Source organism: Colletotrichum siamense (assembly GCF_013390195.1).
Source record: "Colletotrichum siamense strain Cg363 chromosome Unknown KSG_Cg363_contig03, whole genome shotgun sequence".
Lineage (NCBI taxonomy): Eukaryota > Fungi > Ascomycota > Sordariomycetes > Glomerellales > Glomerellaceae > Colletotrichum > Colletotrichum siamense.
This window is the reverse complement of record NW_023501016.1, coordinates 816,811-840,127: the sequence shown is the minus strand read 5'-3', so window position 1 is coordinate 840,127 and position 23,317 is coordinate 816,811. Positions and strand designations below refer to the sequence as shown.

Below are 23,317 nucleotides of genomic sequence, written 5' to 3'. Positions count from 1 at the left end.
TCAGTACATCACCCGAGAAACTCTGATTAGAGGCTGATAGGTGATGTTTCAAATTCCCCAAGCCAATGACCACAATCATTATTTTTCGTTTTAGTGTTCTTAATGACAAGACCACTGTCGAATTTCCGTCCCGTTCAGTTGCATCACGTTCATCGGGTGCCGTAATGTCCGGAATGCGGCAACAGAGTCTAGGGGCGGATGTGGAATAGCTGTCTTGTATCACCATCGGCCGTGAGGGTAACCCTATCAAAAGACTCATGTAGACATGTCAATGCACCCTGACATAGTTGAGTGTGACTTCACTCCACAAATCCACAACGGAACCTCGGCGCAAGCAGGGTTCTACGGGCTCAGCCGGATCAGTTCAGGGATTCCAGAGAGACACATACTCGAAGCTAACTATTTCAGGAAGATCTATCCAGCACGCGCAACTTTAAGGTGACCCCACCCCTGGCATACACAGAACAGTGCCAACTCGCGTGTTGAAATCGACTCGACGGATGCCAAACCTCCCGAGTGAGAGCCAGTGATCTCGTCAATAAAAGCAGGAGACACATACCAACTTGAAAGTTCCTACAGCCCAAGGGCCCAAACGCCCAAGAAGTCCAGGTTCATTCTTAATCTAGATGCCTGTGATGTGTTGTGGCATTTGGCAAGACACCAACGCTGACTCTGATTTTCTGCCCTGCCAGATGTAACATATCATTTTCATAGACTCAACCTCGTACGACGTTTTATGATAACTCAAAGGAACCTTGACCTAGCTTTGCTCTTGATCTTTTCTCTAGTGGAATAGTGTGATGTCCAGGGATACGTGGCACGTCCATTGAGACTCGTTTCAATTCTTCTCCCCAGTGGAGGCTGCTCGCTAGCAAGTTGCGAATTTGCATGATTGATTACGTTTTCGGTTGACATCGTGCTTGCTTTCATGGAAGCCTTCACTCGCACTTAATTCCTCCAGAAACCTATAAATGCAGAGGTATTTCCCTCGAGGTTGAATCTTTTGGGATCATCACTCGACACTTCACTCACAAACAACTCCTTTTCATCCAAGTCCCCAAAGCTTTTAGTCAATACAACGACTTCAAATCTCCCCAAAACCATCAGTAAGGATCCTTACCCCTTGTCTTTAGCTCTACAGCATGAGAAACTGACGCCATTGTGTAGACATGAAGACCACCTTCTTCCTCGCTGTCGCCGCTCAGGCTGCCCTCGTCTTCGCCAACTGCAGGGTCGAGATCCTCGACGGCAACTCGTTCCAGCTCGGCACCGCCTGCATCCCCAAGGGAGGCCAGGGACCTGTCGCAGTTAATGGCCGCAACTACTTCGTCACCGCCACCACCAGCTGTGGCCTGGGTTTCCTAGGCACTCAGACCCACCCGTCTGACTGGCAGCTCAAGCTTCTCGGCAACTGCTAAGCGACTGAAGGACCCGACGACTCTTCGAAGAAGACTCTCACAGCTTGAACTGATGATCTCGGGCATGGACACTTGAGATGCGCGGGAATGAGGTCGGGATATGGAGGAGTGGTTGTCACAAAGCCCGGGGGCTTTTCAGTGAGGGACCATCTGTAGGACTAAATGCCCTATTTGCATACGGTATTAGTCTCAATACTCACTGAAACGTCCGCCAAACTTGTTCCAAACAACTGTGACATGAAAGACAATGTAGAATGTGCTTGGTTCTATTCTTTGTCTCCTTGGCTTCAATTCAAACACTGCTTAAGGCCTTAGACTTTTGAACCGCCCCTTGTGATCTCTATATCAAGTACTGGAAATATCCTGCTTCAGAAATCCAGGTAATGTTATGCTGCTTCTCATAGCATGATTTTCATATCAAGACGCGTCCCGTGATGTCGCAGTGGGCACAGCTGCATTCTATGGCTTTTGGAACTTTCATCAAAGTGACATCAAGCCACCTGATTCGTACGTGGCACACACGATATGTGATGGAACTATACACTTTTGGTGCCTTTGTCCCATATCGGACTGTCAGCTGTAACGATACATATAAGTCGTCGTGTCTTCAGCGGCTTCGACGTCTGTGACAACATCGAAGAGACGCATCTAGGACCCTTCACCACATCACATGACGTAGGTGAAACCCATCTAGAATCTTTACTATTTTCTTAAATTGAGTTTAGCCCTGATTTATGACTTTGATGACAGACTTATTCTCCTGGGTGGCCTCCTTAAGAAGACGTCATTAGAGCCAGTACCTATCACAACTTCAATGTTGCAGCAACCCTAATTGAATAGGCAAAGCACCGCACACCTTTGATAAATCAGTGGTGGGATGTAAAGTCGTGTATGAAAGTACTATCTTGGAGCCCGGACCGGCCATATAATCTCCCGTCTATTTGAATAGTGGTATCTCTGCTCCCTTCCTGATTGCATCCATTGAAAACATCGCCATAATTTCCAGGTCTCGGTTCAACAACGAGGACCACATTGAGCAGTTGTGCAAGGATTTGTGTTGAAAGCTCCGTCACATGAACAAAGGCAGTCGCTGGCCTTGCTTCCGGCCAAAAACCCTACTTTTGTTCAGCCAAGTTCCAATCATTGAGAGTGAGCACTGTGGAATATCTTACAACAACACCCATCTCTGGCGAGCAATTCATGCAACTGCGACATCATTTTGAGCGAATACTCTGCGTCAAGTTTGGTTCAAACTTACTGCCTGACAATATTGTTAGTCACAATTATCCACAAAAGAGTATTTCTAGTATGACATACCTGTTCTTCCGGCGTCTTCGCTTCCCTCGGCCTACTGGTGTGGGGCGGAATTGCAGCAACCATAGCTACGAAGACTGAAAGCAAGACAACTAGCTTCATTATGGCGTATGATTGGTTGGAGTAGGTTGTGAGGAGAAGTCTGTAAGTGTACCCTGAGAATTGGCGCTTACAGTAGCGGCGAAAGTATGGAGGATGGCAGTAACGAGCGAAAGTATGAGAGAAAGTTAATATTGCATGCTCCGTCGAGGGACAGATTCCGTTTTATGGGATTGCTGACCAGTTTTACCTTGCGACCGTACGGTAGTCAGCCAGATGAGCTTGGTGGGTTTCCGAACATGCGACGCGCTCGGCATGTCATAGACCCATTCAAAACTCGTACTTTACGACTCATGTTCCCTTCAAAATACCCCAATCGCAGCAACCAGGAAAGTCGAACGCCTCGAACCTGGCAAGGGACCGAACTCTATTTGACTGCTCGTCTGGTCGGTGTTCATCTGGCCTGCATCGAAGCAATCCATACGGAAGATACTGTGTTCGCCGTTGGAGATCCGCGGATCGACTGTTACCGCATGATTCAATGTGAAACCGTCACAATGGTGCATCACTAGTGTGCCTGCTTGGCGCAAAACATAGCGTAGTACCATAGCCCCAGATCAATAACTTCAAGATCATGGCAGTCGGACCAAATTGGAGTTTGGTGTACATCTATAAGAAGACTGTCGTTTGGAACCACAGAGTAATATTTGAAGCACCTGTACCACCCAGTTTCGATAATAAAACTAAGATCAGTTCCAATGCCACTAAGTTGCAGTGAGCTCTCACAAGGTGGCTTTTATTCATACATACGTGGTTAGGACATGGCCCTCGTTTTTCATCGCAGGCCTCGAGGCGCAAATAGAACCAAGCATCAATTTATCTCAGGCGTCGCTGTGCGCCCGTGTGATTATCTGATGGAGCGACCCGCAAACTCGGTCTGCCGACTCGGAGCTGTCCTCCTTGTCTTGTCGGCTATTCTCCGATGGTCCCGCTAGCTTGGGTTGACACGAACCCCACTAGAAATTCGAACTCCAAAGGGTTGCTCCCACTGGCAGCGCCCACCGGCTCGACTGAAACGGTTGCTACTTGTCTCATAACAAAGGCCGCTTTGGTTTCGGACTTCTTGAAGCATTGGACGGCGCTTCCTTCAATTTGCCTACTTTGGTATGTACAGGCACTATTTTTGTCGAACGGTTTGGGTGAAAGATTGAATGAACGTATTCGCTGTCAAGTTTTTCGCGCGTGTCAGATTACTCGGACACCTTTCTAGGTATTTGACACACCCATTTCCCAAGGGTTGAGGTCATAAGACATTATTCAGGTATCTCGGTGAGTTGTTGAGCGCCGACGCCGATTTGGCAACGGGCGGGAGATTACCATTGGGGCCTGAATCGGAATCGGGCAGACGCCAAAACTCCGCCGAGGAGATGTCGCATTCGGTGTGCCGAAGTAATATAAATCATCGATTTTGATTCTGCGTCCCTCTCAGAGTCTTCCTGTACCTTGACCATCTTTGGCCCACTCATGTATTTAATGCCGAATCAATTGTGGCAACTCGGACTCTGTCGTCGTTTATGAAATATGACAGCACCCTAATATGCATGTCTCAAACGTATCCGTTTCTAGCTTGACGACATGTAATTGTTCTTCTGCGTCTGAACGACATCCGCAGTTGTTAACGAGACCAGTTGAAGACAGAAGTTGAAAAAGATATACAGAATGTTTTTAATCAAACAGTCTAGAAATAAGCATCATTCTCCATGGATTTCCTGGGAGTCATTCCAATTAACACATAAGTAGTCTTCGAGACGATGTCGGTGTTCCAGATGACGTGACGGGGAAAACCTTCAGTGGTGATCAGTGGGGCCTCGGTGCTTAATTACCATATACAGATTCTCGTCAGGGACGGGTGCTCAGCCACGGCGCTTTCTTATGTGAATGCGAGTTGCTAACGGCAATCATCGCCCGATGCTCAAAATCTCTTGCTCTGAAGACCGTTCAACATAGTATACTGGGACGGAAATTCATCCAACTCACAGCTGTCCCCCCAGCTCCACAAACCCACATAATCCAGAAATGGCTTTGAACAATGCACGGCCATCGTGTGCTGTGGCTGAAGCCGCTGACTAAGATGAAAACCAACGAATCTGTCCTATCTGCAAGGGGACCCTTTCCAGCAACCTATCAATACGCGTAATGAGACACCACAACCGACCAACGAGTTGATTCGTGTTCCACGAAACAATCAACCATGTCACCGCCTATTCAACCGGCGACATCCCATGCCGCCAACGACCTCTCCGACGCGGCCCTGGGAGGCCCAATCGCCTTGAAAGATGGTCTCTTCGTCGACGGCTACGGTCGGACCCTGGCGCTGCACGGCCTCAACATATCCGGGGCTAGCAAGCTGCCCACCACGCCGAATGGCCTGTCCCACCTGACCGAGGGCTTCTTCGAGCACCGGACCGTCACATTCGTCGGGCGGCCGTTCCCGCTCGAGGATGCACCGCTGCACTTCCGCCGGCTGCAAGCCTGGGGTCTGCCGCTGATCCGGCTGCTCGTCACATGGGAATCCATCGGCCACGCCGGCCCGGACCCCCGGACGGACCTGGACCTCGAGTACATCGAGTACCTGCGCAAACTCGTCGAGATGATGCCCACGTACGGCATCAAGTGCTTCATCTGCGCACACCAGGACGTCTGGAGCAGATTCAGCGGCGGCAGCGGTGCACCCGGATGGACATTTGAGGTGGCCGGCCTGGACGTTGAGGCCTTCACGGACACGGGGGCCGCATATGTCCACGGGCAAGATGAGCTGCGCCGTGCGACTGCGCCGGTGAATGAGAAGGAGCCGAGTGGCCCGTTCGTGTGGCCGTCAGGGTACCAGAAGCTGGCTGCCTCGACGATGGCGACGCTTTTCTGGGCGGGAGATGTATTTGCGCCGAAGTTGGTATGCAGCCGGCAGGGCAAATCAGGCAAAGATGAGACCGTTTCGGTAAAGGATTTCTTGCAAGATGCGTTGATTGAAGCTTTTGGGCGGTTGGCGGATGAAGTGGCTGACCTGGAAGCCTGCATCGGTTTCGAACCGATGAACGAGCCACATCGTGGCTTGATTAACCTGCATGGCTTCGACGGATGGAACTACGACACTGATCTTCATATCGGCCATTACCCATCACTGACGCAGGCCCTCGCCCTAGCTAGTGGCTACGCACAAGAGGTGGACTACTACGTCAAGTCATGGCCATTTCCCACACGGATCTCTCATCGGTCCGTCGTGGACCCGAAGGGCCGATCAGCTTGGTTGACGTCCAAAGGGAAGAACCTAGGACTGGGCGAGTGCGTATGGCGTGCTCACGGAGCATGGGACTGGGACGCATCCAACAAGAAACCAAAGGTACTCCAGAAGAACTATTTCGAGGTCGATCACCGTCCCGGACGCGAGGGGACGCCGATTGAATGGTACCGCGACTTCTACGCCCCTTTTCTAAAGCGCTTCTCAGACCGTGTCTCACGGAAATCACCACGCCAATTTTGTTTTATCGAGCCAATACCGAACGAATTCATGCCTCCTTGGGTAGATGGCAACCCGGGAGAAGCCAAAAGTCCAAAGAAGCAGAACTACGCCACAAAGACAGTCATCGACACAAAACGACCAGATAACCTCGTCTTCGGGCCTCACTTCTACGATCTCAACGTCTTATTCAGCAAACACCACTCATGGATGAGCGTCAACGTGCAGGGTCTTTCCAGGGGCATGTTCATCCTCAAGGCGCTCTACTTTGGCGCGCGGGCACTGAGGAAGAACTACCGCGCGCAGCTCGGCAACATCATCAAGTACGGCAAAGCCTCTCTCGGCGGCCACGTGCCCGCGCTCATCGGCGAGGTCGGCATCCCCTACGACATCAACGGCGGTGAGGCCTTCGCCACGGGCAACTACGACAAGCAGCGCGAGCTCATGCACGCCCTCATCGCCGCGATGGAGGACAACATGGTCGGCTTCACGCTGTGGAACTACAACCCGGACAACCGCGTCGAGTACGGCGACGGCTGGAACAAGGAGGATTTCTCCGTCGTGAACGGCGACGCGGAGGAGGTGCCCGGGCGCATCATGCAGGACTACGCGAACGCGCCGCACGCTAAGGACGAGCTGTACCGCGGTGGCCGCGTGCTCGACGTCGTGATCCGGCCGTACGCTGTTAAGATTGCCGGCCGGCCGCTGCGATCGGACTGGGACCCGCGCACGCTGAAGTACGAGTTCGAGTGGACCAGCCAGGACCGCGTGGGCGAGGAGCAGGACGACAAGCTGCGCACGACGGAGGTGTTTATACCGAGGTACCACTATGAGGGGGGGATCAAGGCGAAGGTTAGCGACGGGGACTGGTCGTATGACGCGGAGCTGCAGACGCTGTATGTGCGCCACAAGGCCGAGGTCTACCGCCACCGTCTGGTAGTCGAGATTCCCGACGTTGGGCGGCGTTTGCTGGAGAGGGTGGAGAGGCGTCGTCGAGCGGTCCCGCCGAGCTTCCCGCTCAGCTTGCTGTCTGCAAGCGGCGAGTTGGCGTTGGAGGAGCTGGATCCGGGGCTGGTTTTGGTTATGCTGCTGTTGCCGGCCATTGCCATTGCGTTGGCCGTCTTCGCTCAAAGACTGGGCTAGAATATGAATAAAGATACACTGTTGCGGGTTGTGGGCGCTGGTCATGTGTACTTATTCAAATGAGACTGTATGTTGAGTCAAGAACAAGGTTGGATTATCGTCGAATAGCGCCGTAGGGCGCGGGCTCTGCGGCATATCAAGTGAAAGGAAGACAAGCTTTTCACGCACGGACTAGCCGACTGAACCCAGAGTGACGGAGAATTAATTCAGACGATCTTTTGATGAGCAACCGATGGGATGACCAGGGACGTGCCTTCATGAACTTCCACGCCAATCTTTCGCTCCGCGAGTCTACATGACACAAGTCCCATCAGTGCGTATGAACAGGAACTCTTTGTTTGTTCTTGTGGTCCGAGCATCTGCGTCCAATCTGGCACGCATTTGAGTTCTAAGTGACAATAAATGTCATAAGCATCTTCTCGGCGTTGAGGCTGTAGAACGAGGTTTGCAAGTTTAAACGACTCCAGCTCTGTCGACATCCATAATGTGTATCGGATCAACGGCAAGACACAGATTCATCTGACCAGACCACTTTCGGGGCCGTCATAGCTGGCCACAAAACCCACTTAGTGTCCGCATATCTGGCGTTCTTCGTTAATGAGCACCGCAAATCATCAAACTACATAATTTCGTGGTCCACTATGTTCGGCATCACGAGTCGTGCTAAGCGTTGTTACGAACACTCGGGTAGGGCCAGTCTACGGATAGGCCTGTGCTCACACATGACGATTTCTCCAACAAATCAAAAGCTGCCTTGGGATGGAAGATGGCGAGGAAACCCTTCTCGTATTATGCCATCGTTGCGCGCATTGGCTCAGCCCACCGGCTGTCGGGACTAAGAACAACTCCCACGATCCGGGCGCCTTGTTAGAATGATCATACAACATGATCCAATTTAACAACTGCTCACAATGTTCCAGAAACGGTCTGAGTTTAAAATTTTGAGTTTCTTCCAAAGCCGTGTTCCCGTCAACTCGTAAACACAAGCCAGCACAATTCGCCAACTATTTAGCAGCCCAATGCAACCCGCCTCTCTGCCCAGTATCTCGGCAGCATCTTGCCCTTTTGCCATTCCTTAACATTTCCAATTATCAGATTGAAGGGCTCTTCATCGCCAAGATGCGCGTCGGATACTTTGTCTTTGCGGCGGCCGCTGCTGTCGTGTAAGTAAAGCCACAGGAAACGCCACCGACAGCGCGTCGACTAATAACAAGCACAGCGCCCACCCGGACCACACCAGACACAACTGCTGCGTGCAATACGACGAGGGCGGACCGTGGTTCTACGACCAAGACCTTACTGTCAACACCTGCAAAGCCTACTTTGGCAATCGAGCACGTTCCAGTCTGCCATCCCAGTTCCACTCTCCTTTTGCTGACGTCATATTAGGGAACCGTCGACAGCGGCACCGTACGCCATTGACCCCATGTACCAAAATCATGTTAGACCATACTAAACATTTGCGCAGTGCCTGCAGAAGCCTGGAATCAGCATCGACGGAAGCGAGTTCGACTCGTACTGCCAGATTGAGGCGTATGACCACATGGGCTATATCGTAGCCTTTGTTGGTGCGGGATACAGGGGTAGCTGCTGAGCTCCGCGATTGAGGGTTGCATGGGTCTTTCCGGGAAGGCGGGAACGCTTCCCGTGGGAACGGAGGTTGCTTGCTCGAGCCTCCCCTGTCTTGTAGTTGTTCTCGTCAGCTCCCAGTGGCTACTGGGAGTCTTGAGGGTGATGAGTTTCCTCAAGTGTCTTTAGCCAGAGGAACAATGATAATTGAAGATTTCTGTAATATAGGGTATACCATTTGGAATAATTCTTGTCTTATACCAAGATTGAAAGACCTTCACTCCCTCTCCATCTTGACCCCAGTGGATTGCAGTGTTGCACCCATTCTCAGCTCGCTTGAAGTAGAAAAGGGGAACACCCCATCCAAGCGCGACAACTCTACGAACGAAGCGGCAGAATGACGCATGCCAAGATCAATAGTCATGAGAGAAAGTGACCATGCTTCTAAACGTCTTGTTCGGTCAATTAAACATGCTTGGAGGAGGCACAGCTCCCACTTGGTAGCCATGTCCAATCGCGTGTCAAGGAGCTGTTTTGGGTCACAATGCTTTTGCCTAAAGCAAGCGCAACAACAGAACAAGCCTCCAACACGAGTTGGCACGACTTGGCGGTTTCTTCTTATTCTGCCTAAAGCCTTTTCGTGCCCCTTTTGTCGGCGCCAGTGGCCTCAGTTTTACGACACGGGAAACGGAACTAAACCAAAAGGTTGGGTATAAGGCTTTGGGCAACCAGTATGAAGAGTACCACGAATCCAGGAATCTTCGTTCTTTCGTTTCTGCGAGAGGGTCCACCCCACGGCATCCTGATTGTTGTACACGTTGTCATCGTTCAAGTTCTCATAACTCATCCAGATTTTGTACTATCCCAGACATGAGATCCACCATGCTCTCTGGGTGGCTTTGCTTCCACCTCCTAATCACCACCATCTACGCAAGAGATGTCAAGTTCACCGAAGCCTCCAACGCGGACCGCATCATCACCGCCAACTCAACCCGCGCACCTTACCACATCCCGCCCGCGACCTGGGGCCGTCTCATGTCCCCGCCCAACGCAACCGGCCACTTCCCCTTCCAGGGCCCCAACCTCTCCGCCCCGTACCCCGCCAACGACAGCACGCACACCACACCGCTCACCTGGGCCATCTCCCTCGACATCAAAGCCGACATCTCCCTAGCCCACACCGAGTCTCCCCACATATTCAACACATCAACCTACGTCTCAGGCGGCGTCCTCTCCCTCACGCCCCCTGAAGCCCTCATCGCGCCGGCGCTTCACAACGGCACCGCGTACCGCCACCACCGCACCTGGAAAGTCTGCGCCTTCAGCATCGCGCCGCCAATCACCTGGACCCCCGCCACGCAGCGCGAAATGCACGACGCCGGCGACTGCCAGGCCGTCTGGTCCGACGCCTGCGTCGCCTGGCTCACATCCGCGATCCAGTCCGAGTTCATGAACAGATTCGTCAAACCCGCGTTCGCGAACGACGCCGCGTGCCCGGTGATTACCATGCTCGACGGCGAGCAGCTGGGTGCAGGGCTACGAGATCGCCCTGGACCGGGAGACGCACGCCATGTTCGCGCCGTGGGGGGACGGACAGGCGGTGGCGGACGAGATGATCCCGTACGTGAACGGCTCGGCTGTGTTCCAGTGGGCGTCGGACTGGGGCGAGAAGGGGAATCTGACGGCGTATCATCAGGATACGGGGTTTTTCTGGCCGATGTTTGCGGCGTTTGGGTTCAACGAGACGTGGATGGCGCGGGAGGCGAACGCGTCGAATGCGAGTTTGCCGCAGCCGCCGCTGGTGTCGTTTGTGTGCGCGCGGGCGCAGGCGGCGGCGGTGGGGAGCGAGATTCCGGAGAGCGGCGGGGTGTTGGGTGGGAGGGTTTCGTGGGGTGTGCTGGGTCTGCTTGGGATGTTTGCTGTGTGGCTTTTGTGAGGTATTTCCACGGATGACCTGTACCATGGATATCTGAGCAGTGAAGAGTTAATTCGAACACGAGGTTTCGATACATTGAACAGGTCTTGCATTAGCGTAGATCGTGGTGTATTCTTCCCTCACTGAAATGCTAAGCCTCCCATGATTTGACGTATTCTATCCTCTCCAATTTCTCCTGGTAGAGATCGTCCTCCTGGGGGCTGTCACCGAAGCTCGTCCCTTCGCCAAGAACCGTCTCCTCGACGCCCCTGATTTCCATCAGCCGCGGCAGCCTCTCCGCCTTCTTCTCCAACAGCTCCTTCACATGGCTGTCAACTGCAAAGTTCTCCCCCTTTCGATATCCGTACAGGCACAAGTACTCCAGGCTGGGCGGCAACGCATCGACAAGGCGGAAGGGCGGCTCCTCTTTCAGCTTGTACGGGGGTTCCCATCCGTCGTTGGGGCCCATGAGCGCCTGGACGTTGATGCTCAGATGTGTGAGGGCTGCGAAGTCGTGGAAGGAGCCGATGGTGTAGCCGTACTTCCTGGTATCTGGGATCCTGTGTGGGAGGAGCGGGCCGGTTGCGTCGGCCTCGGCAAGGACGAAGTACTCGTCCTTCTCAACTGTAGCCTCAGTCACCCCAATGACCTCTTCGCCCTCTTCATCCAGGCTGTAGTCTTCCATCCCGGCTTCCTCTTCCGACTCGCGCGCGTGGATTCCATTCTCAAGGTCGAGGTCTAGCACGCGAAGGGTCTCCTTTTGCGTGAGCAGGCTCTTGCCGATCGTCTTCAGCTGGACAATCGGGCTCCCTCCGTCCATGGACCACAGCCCGCCCATCGAGACGACAGCTTTCTCCAGACCCTTGGGCGCCCTGAGGAGCATTCCCAAGACGCCGCCGGATATGTCTGTGCACCTCGCCTGGATGCGCTTGAACGAGGGGGAGGAAGTCCCGGCGGGGAAGAGGAGCTTCTCCATCTGGTACTCCCCGGTGCCGTCAAGGATGAGATTTCTGAAGCTGGGCAGGCGGTGGAAGTAGTGCAGATAGTCGAGAATTTCCAGGGTATAGTAGTGGCGCTCGTCGTCCTTCCACGATAGATCTACGACTTCGACGGTCTCGAGCTGCGGGAAGGCGCGGTAGTCGGCGGGGATGAGGGCGTAATTTGACCTTTTGAGGTACTCTTTTAAAAGGGGGGTCCATTCCAGGTTGCCGACCAGTAGATGCGTGACGTTCCTTGTGTACGAGAGCAGCAGCACGGCGGCGACTTCGGCATAGAGCTTGTTATGCTTGACGAAGCCCTTTGGCGAATCAGGGTTCTGGGCGAGGAGGTGGGCCTTTTTCCAGGCCAGGGACCTTAGCATGACGTGTGTCGTCTTTTCAGTCAACCCGAGATCCCGGACGCGGCTTTCGAGGAGGGCGTGGGCTGCTTCATCAACGGGCTTGGCGGGCTCGGTGAGGGGGGCGTCGGGGTCACCGAAGAAGCAGCTGCTGCCGCTTGGCCAGCCGGCAGGGTCAATTGCGAACTCGGTGACGGATGAAGCGGAATCTGGCGTGAGGGCGTACGATGCGAGAAGGGGGTAGATTGCCTCGATGTCATCACGATCCTGGACGATCCGGATACGGGAGCGTTGTGGTGGTGATGACCACGAGGCAATTGAGGAGGTCATTGTGCGGAAAGACTGGAACGAATTCTGGAGGTTGAAGATGATCTGGGGAGGGGCTTGTCGGGCTGCGGCAGTGGAGGTGGCGATGAGAATGAGGGAAAGGGAGGCAGGCGCGAGCAGGCGTTTTATGCCTTTATCAATTAAAATGACGATGTGCGCAGGGTTGGCTTCAATTAGGCAGGCTACCAGGCAGAAGCGGCAGCAGAGTCGAGTTGGCAACAGGAAGGTCGAGGTAGTTATCGTGAAGTTGGCACGAAGGTGATGTCAACGAAAACGATGCAACTAGGCATCAGCCCCTATTCTGTCGTTAGTCATCCAATGTTTTCAGGATCTGATTGACACGATGCCCGAGTTGGGATGGTTTGGATCCTTTCTTATTCCGCGTGGTGCGCGTTGCGTCGCTGCACTGTGTTGGTCCGATGCGGGGAAGAGGTCCACTGAAGCTTTAGGGCCCTGCAGGAGGCTCAAGTGCCATTTCCACCCGTCTGTTTCTGTTGCCCAAACTGGCAGCGACATAGGGCACGGACCATTGATTTCAACCTCATCGCTCCTTCCCCGTCGATTTTGCAGGTTTTAACGGCTGAAAATGACTGATGAGGGAACTGGTTTCTCGGTTCGGTGACAGTTCAAGGTCTGGGTAGATGTAATGGCGGGAGTATTGGATGCTGGATGTGCGCGGCGACCAGCTGATCCGCACTTTTGGCGGGGAGTGAATTGTTGGAAATGCCCATTTCGACCCCCTTGTGGCTCATGAAACCAACTTACCAGCTTCTGAGCCGCCGTTCAGTCGATTCCAGCCAGAATGGACCCGTCCAAATATTTGAATTGAGCATGCTCATTGGGACAAACAAAATTACAAACCTCCTCACCAACTGGAGCAATCTCTATTTGGAAGTTAGTGGACCCCTGCATCCATACCAGCTGAACTGGAGAAATATGGACCTTGAAGGGACCACACCGGAGAACCCAGTTACGATCAGCGAGAACCAGAAGGACGGCGAATCCGCCAACACCCAAGCTCCCAACCAGGATGGGGAAGGACCTGATGACAGGAACTACACAGCGCCAGTCCTTGTCGTTCGCGACGGCTGCTACAGAAAGTGAGGCTTCACATCATCGTCCATTTCGGCCTGATGCAACGATCTAATCAATAGCAGAACCGTGGTTGACACTGGGTACGATGAAGACGTCAATATCTCGGTTACCTCTCTGCCACCTACGTTGTTTCCGAAAGCCCCGTGCGTCAGCTTTCAAGGTATCGTCAGCGGCTCCGGGGAGACACTCCTGAGGAAGGGATACTTGACCCCCGTGACGAGAAGGTTTTGTGGTTTCGTCCAACTGTCTACCTACATCGATCCAGGCAACAGCCACGCCACATTCGCAAAGGGCAACCATGGCTTTTGTATCTTTGTCATCATCCCGATCACCGAAAGCCCGTACGCGCAGAGGTACAGAAGGCTCGCCCAGTCCCCTCAGTCGCCCTTCCGGCGCAACAGCAACTTCGCATGCAGCATGGGTACCGTGGTCGGTATTTTGCCCAAGCATGCCATGGTCGACCCTCCCACGGGGCCTCGCGACACGGTCTTGATGGTGGTCCCCGAAGACCCGGACTTCCAGTTCGGGTCGGGAGCGACGGCCGCAGGATTGAACAACTGGACGGGTGTCGATCTAGGCTCGAGCCGCAGATCCCGCAGGAACAGGTTCGTGACAATGGGCTCTACATCTCAGGCATCGCAGGCATCGCAGGCATCGCAGGCATCGCAGGCATCGCAGTCATCGCAGGCCTCTGAGAATGGAAGCACGGCATCATCGGATTGTGAGTATTGTTTGTGGACCTCTTGACACGCCGCCCGGTAAGCTGACTTCGTGCTTTCACAGCCCAATCAAACTCCCGGGCGCCTTCCACTCCCCGGGGGTCTTCCAACACGACTCCCATCTCCTCACAAACAGATATCAACGAGTCCCTAACCTATTCGCGCGGCGAACCTACCTCGTCGTCCCCTCCCATCGTCTCTCTGTTCGTCACCGGGGAAGATTTCAACCCTCGTCAGAGCCGGTCGCGCACGGCATCCCTCTCGTCGGCTCACTCTCCCACGAGTGCTAGCGCTGGCAACAGCAACAGAGGGGGCCCGTCTACCTCGCCGGCCGGGTGCTCTTGGGACAGTCTCAAGAATCAGCACCGGCCCGGCGGCGCCTCATCCCCGCAAAGCAGCGCCCGTAAGAAGAGGATGCCACGCACCGAGGAAGTGGAACAATTCAAGAGAGGACAGGAGCGTGCGGTGGCCAAGCGGGCGAGGCCGACCGACTCGGATGCCAACGCGGACGGCTCGCCCACCCCCGCGAGATGGCGGAACAAGCGCCTGCTTCCGTTGGTCACCGAGTCGCAGGAGTCAGGATCCCAGCAGGACTCCCAGCAGGAATCCCAGCAGGACTCTCAGCAGGACTCTCAGCAGGACTCTCAGCAGGGCTCTCAGGTTGTTTGAAGACGGTCAGGCTGTTTCTACTACAAGGTCAGGATATGTCAAGGATGTTTCTTTGTTGTATGGCCGTGTTGAACGGACTCATGTGGATGGGCAATCCAATCACTTATGGACGGATTTGTCGCTGGTATGTTGGGTTCTTTATCTTTTTCTTTTGAGCTTTGTCTGTTGCGATGCTGCTTGCTTTACCTCTGTCTGGTCAGTTTGCTCTTGTCGGATGTCACTCGCTTTACCTTTGTCCGTTTAGTTCTCTCTTGTCAACGTCGCTCGCTTTAGCTTCCGTAGTCTCCGCAATCGATCTTGTTTCCTCTCATGCCTGCGGGCCTCGGCCCCAGGTAACTGCGTTATGTAAGCTGCGTGGTTCAAGTGAGTGCTAGGAAACGCGTGGTATTCTTCCAGAGAACCCAGCTGACGCTATCGCGCAACAGAAAAGAGACTTTTTGAGACTAATCAACAGGGTACTCACAGGTCTGTTCGTGTCTGCCACAAGTTTATTTCTTCGCCATGCTCGGTGTGACATGCTGACCCGAGGAGACAGCAGCCACACTACTGCGAATCCTCCCACGCCCAACACCACTGTATCTCGGCCAACAGAGCCATCCGCCACGCCAACGTCGCCGGGTAAGTCGGGAACGCCCCAAGTCGTGAGACGGGTCACTGACATGTGTTCTCAGCGTCTCCAACAACGCGATCTCCGAGGGTCGACACGAAGTGCCATCGTCGATTGCCGCCAGCATGTGTTCAAGGGCTTCTCGTACGCGAGCAACATGCGGCCGGTTCATCGTTGGGCCTCCTAGAAGCCATACACAGCTCAACAAGCCAAGCTGTAAGTGCTCAACATCCGAATTCGCTCCGAACTGCAGCTAATATGTTATCAGGAATTCTTTGACGATGGTTCATCTTGCTGTCTATCGAGATGGGCTTGTCTGTTCTCTTGAAGCCGATGTTCTTGATGAGATTTGTGTAGAAGCGAGGATATTGTTGGAAGTCGGGATCGTTTGGATGGCCAGTAAGTCGACCTGAAAGCTGACCATCATTCCGGACTCGCGGCTCATCTCTCCTACTTGGGCAGGCTATGGCCATCTCCATGTTGTGAACGTCGGCAGGGTCAAGTTGAGCCATCTTGGAAGAGATTGACAAGGATGTTGTGGAGGGGGTTAATGTAGTGTCACAATCCCTGGTAAGTTTGGTCTCCATGCCCTTTCTGATGCTTCTTGTGCTAATATGAATGATGAGCAGCCAGCTTGGCTAGTTTTATAGCCATGCTGATCCTTGCCTTCAAGGTTGTCTGTGACCTTGAAAGATGAGGCCAAATGGTCAGTGATCTGTGTCCGCCCCTCTCTGACGTTAGACTGACCCGTTCCAAGCAGGCAGCATATCTGTTGATGCCTTGAAGCTTATTAGTAAAAAAAATCTCTTTCTAGAACACTAAAAAACTGGGTAACAAAACCAAAGCGACTGTCGGGGTATTGACTTGCTCCGGAATTATTATACTGGGTACATAGAAGCTGCGTTTTTTTTTTTTTTTTTTTTTTTTTCAAATGATTTGTTCTCGTTCCGTGACACTTGTACATCTGTGAGGTTCTCGTGTTTCAATCGGATCATGTCCTGAATGCAAGCCTACGGCGTCCTGTACTGCAAGTTCAGCGGCAACCCGCTGGGGTCGTTGGGTGCTGAAATTGATAGTGTAAAGAACTAAGATGAGTCTGATCAAGTCTGATGCTCATTGAAATCAGAAAACATGGTGCTCGAGCCTGCATGTAGGACATTCACCTTCGCAGCTAGATGTAGTATCTTGAGTCGTCCCAGTGGTCCCTTGCTGACCACAAGATTATCCTTGACAATCGTTTTCCAGTCAGGGAGGTCTTCCAAATCGCTGGGGAATGGCTGGACCATACTTGAATCCATTTACCATCGCCCCAGTGCTTGTGATCGTCGACGATGGCCTGGAAATCAAACGGTGTTCCTACCTCGAAATCGCACCGAATGATCGAGCTACCTTCGCAAATTTCTCTGACCACTCGTGGGAGCTCTTCGAAAAAGTATCCTGCAAAGTCGTAGAAGTTCTGCGGTCCCCTTGTTGGACCCGCATGGAAGACATGGTCTCTTTCCCTTACCGAGTTGGCCGCAAGCGTGCCTCTCAGGCCAAACCACGAAAGGTCCAAAGTTCCATTTCTTGCGCTTTCAATCCAAGCCTGTTGCCATGCTATATCGCGGTGCAAGACGGACCGGAATATCTGGCTGCACAACTCCGGTGCTCCACCGCTTTCTAACAGCAGTGAAAACGAGGCCCGGGGCATGCCAGCTCCAACGAGCGCCGCCGCCTCCACAATCCAGGGCCCCAAGGCCGCAGTTATCTGGTCGGAGTACAGGACGCCGGTTTCATGTTGGCCCGTCTGTTGAGCGCACTGCCATTCAAGGTATGCATCGTACGTGATGCCCGTGAGGAATACGTTCGTCCACAGCTTGACGCGGCGTTCCACGCGGAGCAACGGATTGTCCTGGCAGAACGGAATGAGTCCTCTAGCATGAGACTCTGGGTTTGAGACGCATTTGGCATCTTCGAGGAGTATGATTTTGCGGAGGTGAGGGCGAAGGGTACAAGGGACGGAGTTCAGGAAGTAAATGGCGGCAGCGGCGGCGGAGAACCGGTATTTGACAGGGTCGGATTCGGCTGAGTCAAAAGAGACGGTTGTCTCATCCTTTGTGAGAGATATCAACTCATTCATCTCGTGTGTGGATGGAATGTCCCACGCTTCCGAGCGGGCGTTGACAATATCGAAATGAGTCCAAGGCCCGTCCGCGCGGTAGGACCCCGTAATCTTCGCAGGCACGAAGTCACGTATCGCACGTGAGGCTTCGGGTTCATCTGCCGCTAGGCGCAGCGCATCTTTGACAAACTCCCGATAGGTTGAGGGGACCTCGCCGTACGGCCCGTTGCGCCTGTAGGTCCGGTAACTCCGTTCATGTCCAAGGCGCGCTGGGGGCTCTTCGGACTTGAGACGGTCCAGCACGGGCGCGAGGTAAGGGTAGTCGCCCTTGAGCTGCAAGATTGAACTCTCCGTGAGATGGTAGCCAACGCATTTGAGCATGGCATCCCGGAGGGGCTCCAGGCCGTCGTTCATCAATTGCTGGAAAGCTTTGGCGAGGATGCTGAGGTCCGGTGAATAGAGAGTTGTGAAGGAGATGGCGTTGAGGCGCATCGCGAGGCCTCCGCGGTCCATCTCCTCAGCGATAGTCTTGCAGGTATAGATCAAGGCTATGTCGATGGGCTGTCCGTCAATCCTCTTGAGCCGACCGGCGACGAAAGCGTCGGTGTCGCATAGGTACCCGCCATCGACGGTGGTGTAGTATCCGTAAATAATCTCGCGCAGCTCCCGCGGCAGACGAAATAAATGAGACATAATGATGAAAGACGTGATGCGGCGATTATTGATGTGTGGAGTGATGGAGGCCTGAGAAAGAGACGGGGGGCTGCCTTGCTCTTAAAAGAGAACTGAGGCCTTTTGAGTTTCTCTCGGAGAATACTGCCTGACGCTAACAGAAATTCATGGAATTGTGTCCGATGTGCGACTGGCATCAGGTATTTGCTGATAGGCGGGTCAGTGGCGCTTGTGGCACAGAGCTTGAGCAATCAAGGTCTAGGCTCCGATAGAGGTGCCCATGCAACACCATAACGACCTAATTGTCCTCTGTCCAGGAAGAGAGATTTCCCCAGCCAATCAACTAAAACCCCATATTCAATGTTGTCTGGAATTTTCGGAATTTTCGGTGCTCAAGTCAAGTTGCATCCCATAGAAAATTCCCATTGAATAAAACAGCAAGACACTCAAATTAGAAATCGATCCTTACTAGGTAAGAATTTGAAAACATCAAAGTTTAAAATAACCCCGCCAAAGGCTTCTGAGAAGTCCATCAGGGTCGTAAGCTGCTGCAACGCTTCTTAATCGCTCGCGATTCACCTGTCCGTACCCAGCGTACACGTCTTGGTTCTTCTCAGCGTAATTCATGTACGTATAACCTGCAAACAAGCCCCTCTCCTCCGCAAGAGCCTGAATCTGGGCGATGAGGTCTGCGGCACTCTGTCTCACCAGACAGTCAAGATGCGCTGTCTCCCAGTGTGTTGTCACCTGGATGTGCACCAGTGGGCCCTTTTCCGGTGTGAGTCCCAATGCGTTCCCACCGTTCTTTTGCATCGCGTCGAGAATGTTTGCCGTGATGGGCTGATACACGAAGAACGGCTCCACTGTCTCGTTAGTCTGTTTCGCCGTCTCGATGAGAAGATTGGCGTGTTCTTTATAGAACGGGATGATGTCCTGGAGAAGCTGTGCTGCCCCCTCGCCCAGATAGACGGAGGTCCCAGCCCAGGCTTTGCGCCCTCCATAGGGTTCGGAGATTGCCTTGGAATGAGTAGTAATGTTTGCTACAGTGGTCGTATTCAGAAATGAGCCGGCGACGGATGCGCTCTTGACAAAAACTTCGGGCGTATCTCCAATAGTGGTAGGGGGCGTGGCGTGGTAAAGGTAGTTCGCAATGATAAATCCGCCGAGTGCTGCAAGATTTGTCATGATGAAGAACGTATGTCCGTCATGATCGGCCGGCAGGCCGTTGACTGACAGGTCCACAAACGCAGGCACAAGCTCGGTGCTGGAGGAAAGGGGGTACAGCGCGGTGTACAGCCAAACATCGCCCTGTTCGAAAGCCACGAGGTCGAAGCGTGTGACTATGCCAAAGTTTGAGCCGCCGCCCCCCCGGAGAGCCCAGAAGAGATCCTCGTTGGATTGTGGGGAAGCATTGACGACTTCGCCGGACGCCAGGACGACTTCGAAGTTGCGGACATTGTCGCAGGCCCATCCGTAGCGTCCCGAGAAATACGATATGCCACCGCCGAGGATGAGCCCGCTGACGCCGACGTCGCTGACTCGTCCACCAACAACGGCCAGGCCCAGCGGGTCGAGCTTTTCTGAGATATTCGCCCATCGATTGCCAGGTCCGATCGAGACAGTCTGGCGATCATCGGAGAGGACGATCTGATTGAGGCGTACCAAATCAACGGTCACTCCGTGCGCAATATTGGACCCTCCGTCAAAGGCTGTGTGGCCACCGCTCTTGACCGTGAATGGGATCGACGACGAAGTCAAAATCTTCATCGTGGTGGCGACATCTTCGGTGTCTTCGGGCGTCACGAAGCAGGCGGGGTGGATCTCTGCCTGGCGGCCTGAGTAGTAAATGTTTGACAACGCGTATTGCGTGGAGTTCGGGAAAGAAACTCTTCCTGGTAGCTGGGAAGCCAGGAGGTTGCACTTCTATTCCGTCAGACAAAGCATGTAGCTACACATTGTGCTTTACTTACCCCTTCATGAATCTCTGGTACCCAATCAGTGGCAAAAGCTCCAAGTTGTAGGGTGAACACCGCGGACCAGGCGATCAGTGAGTACTGCATGGTAGCTCGATCCAGCGGCAGCTGGTATTTGAACGACGATTCTCGTGACTGGCCGCAACCATGGCAGCCTCTGCGGGATCGGTAAGGGAGCACTCGCCATCGTTTTATAATTTTTAGGTGCCCACGCGATAATGGCCATGGTATGTAAGGGGTTTCTTAACCGCCAAGATGCACGTGGCTAGGTTTGCCTCTCACTTTCTGCTGGCAAACGGGACTCATTCGCGAGCTCGGACTGTTTCCCCGCCATAAAGACTATCCGGCATTTGATGAACGGCGATAAACGGTCTAGGGCTGACTTCGATGATGCTGGCAGCGGGTCCGGGGTAGCATTCGCGTGGCGCGGGCTAGCCGCTTCCGAGATACGACGCCGCAGGGACTAGCACCCTATCCCGAGGCTCCGGGCAAGACAAATGGTCACCAGAATGGCGGCGTCTTTGACTATTTCCCAGAAAAGCTCGCTTCCGAGCGCATTATGATTTAGCATGTACCAAAACGTGGCATATGGAAGTCACAAATTCAAAGTGATCTGATCGTGCATAAGGATTGAATCACTAAGGCCTCATCCTGAGTTCCACCACTGTGCTGGGCTTTTTGTCCTTTTCGCGACGAGACAAGCGGAAAGATTGCAGCACCCTTCATGTCCATTAGTGGCAATGTCAGCTATCGTTACACAAGACACTGCCAAGTATCATTCATGACCCTTTTTCCCCAAATTCCGCAGCCGTTCGCCCCAAAACCAGAGCATCAGCGGCGCAGGTAGCCCCAGCACCATGAAGATGAATGCCAGCAAGCTGTTTCCCCACCCAAATCCCAGAGTTTCGAAGAGTTGCGGGGCGAAAATGGGAAACACAAATCCCAAGACATTGGATAGCATACGAGCGGCAGCGTTGGCAGATGCAGCGTGTTTGAACTCGTCAATCAGGTACGCACCTATTCCCGAGCCTGTGATGAACGTTCCACAGGTAAAGATGGCTGCGCCAACGTCCACAAACGCCCAATGCATACCTCGCTCTGCCGCCCACTCGTACCAGAACAGGCCGGCTGGCAACAAGATTACTCCAATAGCCATGTACGGAGCTCTGAACTCCGGGGTTGCTACACCATTGGCTTTGGTACGGAGGTAACGAAAGATTCGATCCATCAGCGGGCCTCCTACCTGAGACGAGATGGTGATCCCAACGGCCAAGGCGATGTAATTCAGCGTGCTCTGTGTTTCTGACTGCCCGTACCGCTCGATCCAAAGAGTGGCGAAGCTAGAAAGGACGAGAACGTAGAGCCCGAAGCTGATTGCCCAGATCCAGGAGATGACAAGGATGACAGGTCGTCGAACAAACAACTTGAGGGGTCGCAGCATATTTGTCGACAGGCGGGCGTGAAGATCTCGGTACGCTGCGCCTCTGCACATTGCTTCTGTTGGTGGAACCCTCTCACTCTGAAGACGACGTTTTCTCTGCAGCAAGACTGGTGTATACGTTTCTTTAACCAAAACGAGCCCCAAAATGGTATTACCTGCTGAGAACATGCTCAAAATCCAGAATAGCCAAGGCCATTGGACATGATTTGCTACCAGCCCTCCAACAATCGGACCCAAAGCTGGACCGAAGTATGGGATAAGAGACGCAATTGCTTGCGACTTGCCGCGGTCCTCAGCCCGATACATGTCGGCCATAATGGGTGCCGTCAACTGGCGCCGATTTCTTAGCGTTGCTGGACATGTCACGAAAGGCAATGAACGAGAGACTCACTACTACTCCAGCGCTCGCCCCGCAGCCTGCAAGAAACCTGCCGGCTATCATGATGCCTTTGTTTTTCCCAAAGGGACACAACGCGTTCCAGAGTTGATAGAAACAGCACGAAATGAGCCAAACGGGCTTTCGGCCATACATCTCCGATAGAGCGGCGATTAGGAAGGGGGCAAAGGCCTGGCCTAAGACAAACAACGAGAACGTGATTTGTGTTGTCGCCGCGTCGATGCGCAGATCTCTTGATATCTGCGGCAATGCAGACGCCATGACGCTGGTAGACATAAGCGTGATCAACTGCCCGGTTGAAATGATAATGGCGATACTGACTTTGTGGCATGTTGACCAGTTGTATGGGTCATTTGGATCGTCAGGACTATCCCAAGTGGCCTAGGGTTGAAAAATTGTAAATGCGATGCTATGTGGATGTTGGTCTTCGCGAGTACGTACCCCGTGTTCATCGTATAAGCTCTGTAATCGGTCGCGAACGAGGCCTGTTGCGTCGGTATCTTGTACTTGCTGCCTTTCTCGATCGTCATTGTTGATTACCAGGGCGGGTACTGAAGGCGAGTTGGTGATATCCTTTTCGGGCATGGTGTTCTTGTTGAGGTGAAAGCGGCAAACCTCGTAGCGGTGTCTTGACGACTTATTAGCTATTGCTTGACAGCTCTGACATCGGTGTCCGATACAAGATCGATCGGCTCCGAGGCTGATGAACCATGAACAGGCATCACTCATTGGGCGAGACTGCATGGTGGTGTGGTGTGCGCAACCCTCCCGGGACTTCTAACCTTTTCACCTTCTCGATGCAGCCAGGAGCCCACTTATCTTATTAACCTGATCAGTAGATCGACTGAGATGCACCGGAATAACGTGCAGCTCGGATCGGCCGGCATTCTTCCGACAATACTGCAGCTTACTATGAGTCAACGCCATGATAATTTAGGCAGAAGGGCTCTCTGCCAGCCGAGGGAAATTCGTCACTCAAACAAACGCCACCTTTCCCTGCTTTGGCGATATCAAAATCAACATGCACTGTTCGTGGTCAAAGCCACTGCCAAAACAAAACCATCAAAG

General features: G+C 53.3%; 7 protein-coding genes across 7 annotated transcripts; 4 read left to right on the top strand and 3 right to left on the bottom strand.

Annotated features, from left to right (window-relative positions):
• Window positions 1–1,169: 1,169 nt before the first annotated feature.
• On the top strand, window positions 1,170–1,418 carry CGCS363_v004217 (uncharacterized protein; the record flags this gene model as incomplete). The annotated part of the gene is made up of 1 exon (XM_036636066.1): window positions 1,170–1,418. The coding sequence occupies one exon, from the start codon at window positions 1,170–1,172 to the stop codon at window positions 1,416–1,418; it is 249 nt and encodes an 82-aa protein (XP_036498535.1).
• A 3,604-nt stretch (window positions 1,419–5,022) lies between these two features.
• Window positions 5,023–7,428, top strand: CGCS363_v004216 (putative glycosyl hydrolase; the record flags this gene model as incomplete). The annotated part of the gene is made up of 1 exon (XM_036636065.1): window positions 5,023–7,428. The coding sequence occupies one exon, from the start codon at window positions 5,023–5,025 to the stop codon at window positions 7,426–7,428; it is 2,406 nt and encodes an 801-aa protein (XP_036498536.1).
• A 1,119-nt stretch (window positions 7,429–8,547) lies between these two features.
• Window positions 8,548–9,157, top strand: CGCS363_v004215 (uncharacterized protein; the record flags this gene model as incomplete). Its single annotated transcript, XM_036636064.1, has 5 exons — window positions 8,548–8,591; window positions 8,648–8,729; window positions 8,818–8,838; window positions 8,897–8,992; window positions 9,152–9,157. 5 exons carry the CDS (start codon window positions 8,548–8,550, stop codon window positions 9,155–9,157), a joined length of 249 nt encoding a protein of 82 aa, XP_036498537.1.
• Window positions 9,158–9,879: 722 nt separating this feature from the next.
• On the top strand, window positions 9,880–10,933 carry CGCS363_v004214 (uncharacterized protein; the record flags this gene model as incomplete). Its single annotated transcript, XM_036636063.1, has 2 exons — window positions 9,880–10,469; window positions 10,522–10,933. The coding sequence occupies 2 exons, from the start codon at window positions 9,880–9,882 to the stop codon at window positions 10,931–10,933; spliced, it is 1,002 nt and encodes a 333-aa protein (XP_036498538.1).
• Window positions 10,934–11,063: 130 nt separating this feature from the next.
• On the bottom strand, window positions 11,064–12,578 carry CGCS363_v004213 (uncharacterized protein; the record flags this gene model as incomplete). Its single annotated transcript, XM_036636062.1, has 1 exon — window positions 11,064–12,578. One exon carries the CDS (start codon window positions 12,576–12,578, stop codon window positions 11,064–11,066), a length of 1,515 nt encoding a protein of 504 aa, XP_036498531.1.
• Window positions 12,579–16,836: 4,258 nt separating this feature from the next.
• CGCS363_v004212 (uncharacterized protein) lies at window positions 16,837–18,459 on the bottom strand (the record flags this gene model as incomplete). Its single annotated transcript, XM_036636061.1, has 1 exon — window positions 16,837–18,459. The coding sequence occupies one exon, from the start codon at window positions 18,457–18,459 to the stop codon at window positions 16,837–16,839; it is 1,623 nt and encodes a 540-aa protein (XP_036498532.1).
• Window positions 18,460–18,934: 475 nt separating this feature from the next.
• yanF-2 (FAD-dependent monooxygenase yanF) lies at window positions 18,935–20,498 on the bottom strand (the record flags this gene model as incomplete). The annotated part of the gene is made up of 3 exons (XM_036636060.1): window positions 18,935–18,958; window positions 19,018–20,361; window positions 20,409–20,498. The coding sequence occupies 3 exons, from the start codon at window positions 20,496–20,498 to the stop codon at window positions 18,935–18,937; spliced, it is 1,458 nt and encodes a 485-aa protein (XP_036498533.1).
• Between the last annotated feature and the right edge of the window lie 2,819 nt (window positions 20,499–23,317).